The following is an 8901-nucleotide window of genomic DNA, read 5'->3' as shown; positions in this document are numbered from 1 at the left end:
CATTTTAATTATAAAAATCCATTATTAAAAGAGACATTTTTGTCCCATTCAAGTGTTAACAACTTTTCTCCTAGGTGAGAAAGTTATTTACCCACCTAGGACAGGAAAATAAAGTTTCCCTGATCCCCACATTAATCTTAAAAATGATGGTCAATGGGAACCAAAATCCCATTGACCAACTTTCCCCCTCTCAAAATCCAAAAAGAGAACACCCCCCTAATCCCATATTCCTCTTTGTAATTATGAGTGAGATCATCACAAAGGAGTATACATTATTTGTCAATTAAATGCCTATTTGCTTATATATATGTATATATGTATGCACAAGATTAGATCTTCTATCCACAAGATGACACAGCCAAACATTGCACAAATGACCCACCAATGATAACATGTAGGTATGAAACATGTTTGAGATGTGCAACTGTAGCACCCTCAATAAAGGCTAGAAGGGCTAGGGACAGATAAAAAAGGCTATGAATCAAAACAGTAAGAAATGATAATTTAACAACGGGCATGACACTAAACAGAATGAAATGGCGAAACAGGATTGATGCAACCGATCCCGTATAGCTGGGATAAGGCTTAGATGATGACAATAATGATGATACATAGCAACCAGTGTTAGAAACAAACCACCAAAATTCAAAATGAAAAAAAGAAGCATAGCGTTCTTTTGGATTGTCAAAAGGGGAAATGTATCTTCTATCCATGTGTGTCATCCCATTAGATGGTTATGATCATTGAATGGGCCCGTGCCTGATTTAAAAGATCTCCTTGCGCGTTGGAATCAACCCACTTGAGTGTTTTTTTTTTCTCCTTTTCTTTCTTTGAAAACCATTTTGGTATTATCTATATATTTGGCATATATACTTCAGTCCACCAATGGGGTTTCGGAATGGTTCAAGGGTTTGATGGTTTCAGTTGAATTGGATGGTTGCCTGCTATCTGAATGGCTTAAGATATACAGAAGTTGATGAATGTTATATTAAAAGAAGAAACTGGTGCAGGTTTTCTGCAGGTTCATTTCAATGGAGGACAACAAAAACAAGAGCTGTTCGTTCAGTGGTCTTGTTTACATCTTGGGCTTCTCTTTCTTTCATTTCTTTACTTAATTTAGTAGGGTTTAGATAGAAAGGAAGCTTCAAATATAGAATCTGGGTTGGAACAGACTAATAACAGCAATCAACCTTGTTAGGGCTGTGAGCATGGGGCCTTTCTTTTTGGCATTGTAGGGAAGGACACAAGTTGTGTATTCCACATGGTTTACAGGATCAGGGTTAATTTGTATGAGCATTGTACTAGTGTCTGTCAGTTTAGTAGCTGTGGAGGTTGTCTTCCATGTTTACTCAACCTTTGCCTTTTGAGGAAAATTAACAGTGATCACAAGTGGGCTGTGGACCTATCTCTGCTGCACCTCCTCTTCAGGCTCACTTGGCAACAGAGAATATGTTTCATCACTTGGACACTTAGCTCAACTAGTAAACAATAACCCAAGAGAGAGACTGAGAGCGAGAGAGGGAGAGGAGTTAAGGGTTGATAGATTGCTAATCATAAATGCTTATAGAGCGCGTAGCCCTTACAGCACTTCCTAAACTAGACACATGTCCTCTCTGGCCTCAGAACACCTATTCCCTCTTCTGGCGGGTGTCAAGTTTTAATTGGTAGAAGATGGTTTATATTCTCTCCTTTCCATGTGCTGACTGCTGTGTAACGCGTCTCTCTGTCCCTTGTGTTTACGCGTCCTTAACAAAACAGTGTTAATTTTCAAGGGGCCCACGTCATCAGAATAATAAGCTGCAGATCCCACCACAGAATGCAATCATACCTTCAAGATCAACAAGATCTGAATTATTGCTTATCATGTATTTTTCATGCATTCTGCTGGGACGAATAGAAATATTTACTAAAGCTCCGAAATCACCTATCTATATACCTACAAATTGCGTTGACTTTTGCTGCACGGATTTCATTGGTGGGACCTCTTCAATGGAACATGTCATGGAGACCGTTATACGGTTGAGATGTGTTGTGGGTAAGACATTTATCTAACAAGTGTTTTCTGATTAATTTTGTACAGATAAATAATATTATAGAGTTCTTGGTGTGATACAGGTTATTGAGTTTAAAGGAGAGGTAGGACGGAGAGAGCGTTATCAGTGCACGGATAAATTGTTTACCCACCTTATAGGAGAGGAGAGCTTTCCGGTATCTTGATTTACCGTGAGAGAATGAAAGCGAGGGTTATGATCAATTTACCGATTGTCCAACTTATCACCCACTAAATACCAGCAAAATAATAGTCTTAAAGGGTCTCTACGCCTCCGGCTTATTATAAGGAGGCCCAATGCCAGGGCTATTATTCCTTGCCCTTACCAATGACAATAACCCAATAACAGTATCAATCATCATCATCTATCTAAGCCTTGTCCCAACTATATGGGATTGTCTATATAAATCAAGTTTTATCGTTTGATTCTATTTGTTGATACAAAAAGATAAATTAGGATCTATTACTACGAGAATTTAGCAAAAGTTTTAGTATCCCCAGCCAATCTAATGCAACCCTCCTTTATCTAGATTCTGAACCAGCCAGCAAACTCACACTAGCTGGTTGAGAACAATTCAATTACATTGATCAAAATTGACTCTTATTTCTGAAATCTTACTGTTGAGAGAGAGAGAAAGAGAGACAGAGATGGTGCCTTGAGAAAATAAATAATCAAATCAAAAAGGGGTTGGCAGGTTTGTCTAAGTAATGTTTTCACTATTTAAAGATGGGTTCTTATCCTTTGGTCGGTAGCACTAGGAGGGGATCGAACTCCATGAAAATAAAATTCACTTAACCATATCTGTTTGACACAAATGACTCTTAACCCTTCCTTTATCATAATAAAGTAGAAAATATAGTACCCAACCTAACCCTTTTACAGTTTTAGTATGTCATCATGCTGCCTTCTGTATTATTTTACAGGTCACCCCAGAGTCAGTTAGGGTGCCCATCCTTCACTCTATCTCCCTATCTACCCTATCTGCTGGAACTCTCTTCCCTTTTTCTAATCCCATTGATAAAACAACTCACATTCAAATTGTCACTTTATATACTTAGAGTCTGGCTATGGCTAGACCTACCCTGACAGCCTGATTCCATGCATCCTAATTCAGTATATATCTTCTTCTATAAATAAGCCGGTTCAAGTGTTCCCTGAACCAACCCAAACCCAAATAGACCTGGAGCTTGATAAACCAAGAGTGAAGAACCAACCCATTTCCATTAACATTTGAATTACATGAGTTAATGGGTGCTTGAGTAATTCCAAGAGAGAGGTTTTCAATGGGTGTTTGATGTCTCTTAATTCCCTTGGAACACAAAAATCAATCAGACTAGACATTCACGGATAAAATGTATGAACGGAAGTTGGCTTTAAGGAAGGAAAAATGTGGAGGGAGAAGCAAAGCAATCGCTTTCAAGAAATATTCGGAGAATCCTTGGTTTTCTGTTGGTTTTGTTGGCTTTCTTTTGGAAGGGAAGGAGAAACAGAATAGAAAAGCTGTTTGTTTTTTTGATCAAACTTAAATCCTTCTGCCTCCTCTCTCTCTCTCTCTAACACCCCAACAAATCCATTTTCTCTTCACATGAGATAATGAGTAGAGAAGAGACCGATGAAAAGTTATTTTAGTTTTTACCAACAAACATCAAAATGGAAAATCAGTTTTTCTTTCTGCTCAACTTTTGTTGATTTTCCTTTTCTTTTTCTCTTTTTAATGTGTGGTAGAGTAGAAGTCGTATATTTCTAGTGGCGTCAAAAGATGCCCCCCCCCCCCCTCCGCTTTCCCCTCTACGTTCTATACCCACCCTATGGGTCACTTTTCTGGACTACAAATTTACATCCACCCCTCGCTTATCTCTCATGTTCTCTCAATTTTCTTTCTCTCCTTCTCCTCCTCTTACTCCTCTCCTCCTCCAAACCTTCTCTTTCTCTCTCTCTTTGTAGTTTGTACTCATCTCCTCAAACCACAACCTCTCTTTCTCTCTTCACTCAAAGCCCAACTCCTCTGCTTTTTTTTTGCTCTGTTTCAACCCACTTTTGTGGGTTTGCTTTCTTGTAAAAATTTTGTATTCTTCTCTCGGCGACCATCCTAGTTATGTCGTCGACCGTGTGCCAAGGGCTGCAGTCATGTCTCGAACACTGGCTCGTCGAGCCACGAGCCAAGGGGCTCAAACTGGCACCACCCAGAGCATACTTCACCCAAGCCGCCCGGACTCGGAGGCCTTCTGTGTCAGCTTTAGACACCGAGGACCATGACGAACAATGTAATAATAAGAAAAGCAACAACGACAACACCAGCATTTACGACGATCAGCGTGACAACAACAGTCACGACAAGGACAAGGTCAGCGGCACCCATCCCATCAGCTCAAATTGTGACTTGGGCAACTGGAGCTTCATCCAAGCTCTCGCCCATACCTCTGAAACTACTCTGGAAGCAAAGGAGAAGGAAACCCACTACGTCCATCCTCTCATTAAGCGTTCTTCGTCCACGCTCAGTGAGAAGAGCCTGGAGTTGTGCACTGAGAGTCTCGGTTCCGAGACTGGTACCGACATTACCGAATACAACAGTTTCTTGTCATCCTCATCGGACACTGAAGGTGCTAAGCCCCCACCGACGGAGGAGCCGAGATCAAGGCAGCTTTTTGAGGTTAGGAAACAGAGTTGCCACAATTTTCCACCACCATTGACGTCCATTAGCGGCACCAATTGTGTTCATTTCAAGCCTCACAGAGAAGGTGGCAGGTTGGTGATCAAAGCCATAACTGTCCCTTCCCCACGCACTTGTTTTCAAGCCGAACGGAGTGATGGCCGCCTCAGGCTCCATTTTGTGAAGAATTGTCATCCCACTTCTGACGCCAGAGCCGCCGAGGAAGAATTCCAAGGAAACAATGAAGAAGAAGATGCAGAAGAAGAAGAAGAAGAAGTTGAAGGAGAAGAAGAAGAAGAACCGGAAGAAGTAAATGTTGAAGAAGAAGAAGAAGAAGAAGAAGATGAAGAAGAATGTGATTTGAATCTGAGTGAGGAGTTATATGGTAATAATGGAAATGCTGGGAGTGAAATGGGAATTGGAAACTTTCAAAGGCCGAGCAGGTGCAAAGAAGGTGGGAGAGGCAACAAACTATTATTGATTCGAGAGGCTTGCTGGGTTGCTACGTCCTAAACCTCTCTCTCTCCTCTCTTCTCCCTCCTCTCTCTCTCAAAATATAAAGATTTACTATATTCTTATTTGTTTTCTTTTATTTTCCTTCCCACTGTTATATTTTGAATCTACCCTATCATGGTCATGTGAAGAATATGCTAATGGTAGTTATTATCGTTATTGGACATTTCCTTCTTTTTCTTCTCCTCCGTGCATGTTAGCATGCTTGCTTGGCTTTTGTCACGATTCCTAAAATGCCCTTCAAGGACAGAAATAAATACAATTACATACTAATTAAATGGACATACGGACATTTGTACCTAATAAGAAATCACATGGGAAAATAACAGAAAATCTAAACTCTTTCCACCATTTGTAGCTTTGTTTGGACGATTTGTGAAATGAAATCGTTTCCTTTTGATAATGGAATCATTCATGGCTGTTTATAAGATGTTTGGACTGACATCGTTTCAGGGTTTCAACAAGTAAACTCATTTCCTTTTTTTTTTTTTCAAATGTAAAAAAAAAAAAACTAGGAATCTAAAGTGAAATTGTCCCACTTTTTGTGGTGCCCACGAGAGCTTCAGGAAATGATAAGAAGCTTGGCCTAAGTCACTAGCTCATAGTTGGGAATTCGACCTTGAAAAGATTGAATTAGAAGAAGTTCAGAGAATCAACTAAAGAAAAAAGGTTGAAATAGTAAAATAAACAGTAGTTATAATAGAAATAATAATGATAATGCAAATTCTTTGGTACAGATAAAACTTTCTTGTTTATAGTTCAAAGATGATGACTTAGACGTGTAACAGTACAAAATGAGCACATGTGCTCTTTTTCTACTTTTTCTTTTCAACATGGCAACCTGAGTCAAGTAGCTCTCTGCCACATCAGAAATGGGCCATTTTGCCTTTACATTGGTTTGAACGAAAAAGGGAGTGATTTGGGCACACCCCATTTTTGATAAATCAGGTACACCCATAGTTCAAAAAAACAGATAAAAAACCATTGATATTTATGAAAAAAGGCAAGCTATGAGAGTTGGGTTGTTTATTTTATGTACTTTTCCACACTGAATGATGATGGCAGTTGACAGGTGTGTCCACTTATCAAAATGGGATGTGCCCAAATCAGTTCTAGCTAGCTGAAAAGGAAGGAAGATACCCAGGAAAATCTAAAGCTATCTATGCCCTGTCCGTGAAAACAGAGAGGAATAGACGGGGGATAGAGCTTAGGAAGAAAAGGACATCTAAAATGCGGTTGATTCAGAGGATCCCCCATTGGATGGTTGGTTTTGCAGTTTGGATCTGGAATGTCAGTGCTCCATGTGACAGAAAACCCCTGTCCAACACTGCAGAGCCCACAATGACAGAACCCTTTTTTTCTTTTTTATTTTTGAAGAAATTTTATTCAACTGAATTGTCATTTGTCATGTATGTTAATAAGGCTGCATTTGGCATTTTTTGTTTTAAGAACTTATCCTCTTGCAGTTAAAATCTCAGTTTTCATACTGTAAAAAGGAGATAAGTCTTTAAAATCAGAAGTACCAAAGGCAGCCTAAGCAATTTTTTTACTATTATTACGTTAATCGTTTGACGGGCCATTGCTTAGGCCTTGTTATTTTGTCGGGGACAAGAAAAGCATTTTAGTCCCACAACAGTTTAGGTCGTTCCATAGCAAAGTGATTAATTCTCCTCAGAGAAAGGTAATCCATTAATATTATAAAAAAAAAAACCCCTAATATTATATATTAGAGAAAGTGGCCCAAAAATTTATCAAAGGAAAAATGCATTTTTAGTGAGCCCTATAATTCTTTGAACGTGGGAAAATTGGTCAACTTCCTTTTTGATCTCCTCTCTCTAAACAAAAGAACAAGGCTTTTGATGATAAAAACTTAGATTGTCAAGTGTAAGAGACCGGAATTGAAATGTATCAAATTCACTCCCCGACCCCAATCTCCGCCAGGAAAAAAAAAAAAAAAAGGAATGTCCTCCATCCCCGATTTCCTATGGAGATGTGTTTCCAACGAGGACCTGAATCTCTTGAATATTTTAATTAACAGTATTTTCTGAAAAATACATTTATTTAAAATAAAGAAAATTTTTAAAATATAAATAATATAAGTCAAGGCGGGGCATGGATTTCATCCTCATCCCTGATCTTGACTTCATTAGATCCAGGAAGTCGGATACTCAATGGGAATAGGGAAAATTGCCATCCATATCTTTTAGTAGATTAATCAATTAAGGGACACTTAATAATAGCTTAAGTTGCTAATTGATAAAGTTGTGAGCTCCTTAATTGCCAAATTGATGAAGTTTCATGAATATTTTACCATTTGGTTATTTTAGGGAAATTCCAGTTTAATACCATAAACTTTGGGGGAAGCGTCAAGTTAGTACCAAAACTTAAAAAATGTGTCACTACATTGCCCAAACTTTCAAAAACTTTCAAATTGGTCCAAAATCATTAACTGACGTTAACGAACAAGTGTAATGACACAAATAGCCCTTTGCAGTTCGAAGAAGAGAGAGAATCATTGTTCATGCTTAAACCCTTATACCGAGAATCACACTATTCATTCCAAGCATCTATTCGAAGTTGTAGCATTCACCGTTGGCGGGTTTACTAGGGAAATTGATGTCAGAGATGACTTATCTGATGATTGAAGTCATCACGACGATCAAAAAATGATATTATATCATGTACATTTAGGGTTTTTGCTTGAGTCCATGTCCTTTCGGTGGCTTTCAAACCTGCACGTTCTGGCATCCACCCTGGGGGACACTTGTTTCGCCCATGGACGCTTTTAGCCTTCATTCAATGTTGTATCAACATCTCCCCCTTTTTTTCTCATTCAACCCTTCCTTTACTTACTCTTCCTCTGTAATTTCTTCTCCTTCCCTCCTCGTCTCCTCTTACCCTTTGTCGTTGTCTTTCCAAGTAACCTTTTAGGGGGCATTCTTTTTCTGGATTTTGAGAGGGGGAAAGTTGATCAATGGGAATTAAAATCTCATTGGTCAAGAATCCCATGTTCTTTTTCAGATTTATGTGGGGACTAGAGAAAGCTTATTTTCCTAGGTATCACTTAATCGTGATACCCATCTCCTAGGTGGATAAATAACTTTCCCACCCGGGGGAAAATTGTCAACACTTGAATGGACAAAAATGTCCCTTTTAATAATGAATTTTTATGGCTAAAATGACCATTGCCTTATTTATATGAAAGATAAAAGAACATGGGAAAATACACTTATCCAGATAAATATTTTCTTGAAAACACTTGCCTGAATAAATACATTACCCGGATAAATAACTTACCAAAAAGCGAATGGGGCCTTAATTGAATTAAGGAAGAATAACTTGTACGAATATTATTTGAAATTGTTCCAAGCTGAACTTTCTTTCTTCTGGGTTTTATTGGCTTATAGGTAAAACCAGAAATGGAATGTATTGGAGCGAGGGTGTTGAAAATCAGTTTATTGCCGCAGATGGTTTTGAAATTGAACCAACAAGTGTCTATGACGAGTAGTATGTTAATGGCACAAATGGTGTTACATTGTAGACAACCTTTTTGACTTCTCTAATGGGATGGAGCAACAGAAACAATTGAATTCAGAGAGCAATAGCTGGCATAGGAGAGCATAAGAACCCTATAAAAGAAAAAAAAAAAAAAAACTATGCATCCTATACTTGATCGCTCCATATGCA

At 38.6% G+C, this 8901-nt stretch overlaps 1 protein-coding gene across 1 annotated transcript; it reads left to right on the top strand.

Moving 5' to 3' along the window:
* The first annotated feature begins 3845 nt into the window (after positions 1-3845).
* Positions 3846-5380, top strand: LOC148861832 (protein FANTASTIC FOUR 3-like). Its single transcript, XM_088983009.1, has one exon. It carries the CDS (start codon positions 4147-4149, stop codon positions 5212-5214), a length of 1068 nt encoding a protein of 355 aa, XP_088839135.1. The 5' UTR covers positions 3846-4146; the 3' UTR covers positions 5215-5380.
* Positions 5381-8901: the final 3521 nt, after the last annotated feature.

Source organism: Nelumbo lutea, chromosome 4 (assembly GCF_056320005.1).
Source record: "Nelumbo lutea isolate HS-2025 chromosome 4, American lotus-T2T, whole genome shotgun sequence".
NCBI classification, from domain to species: domain Eukaryota; kingdom Viridiplantae; phylum Streptophyta; class Magnoliopsida; order Proteales; family Nelumbonaceae; genus Nelumbo; species Nelumbo lutea.
This window is presented reverse-complemented; position numbering and strand designations above follow the sequence as displayed.

Coding starts and splice junctions, on each gene's coding strand:
- LOC148861832 (XM_088983009.1), top strand. CDS start 4,147: ATGTCGTCGACCGTGTGCCAAGGGCTGCAGTCATGTCTCGAACACTGG.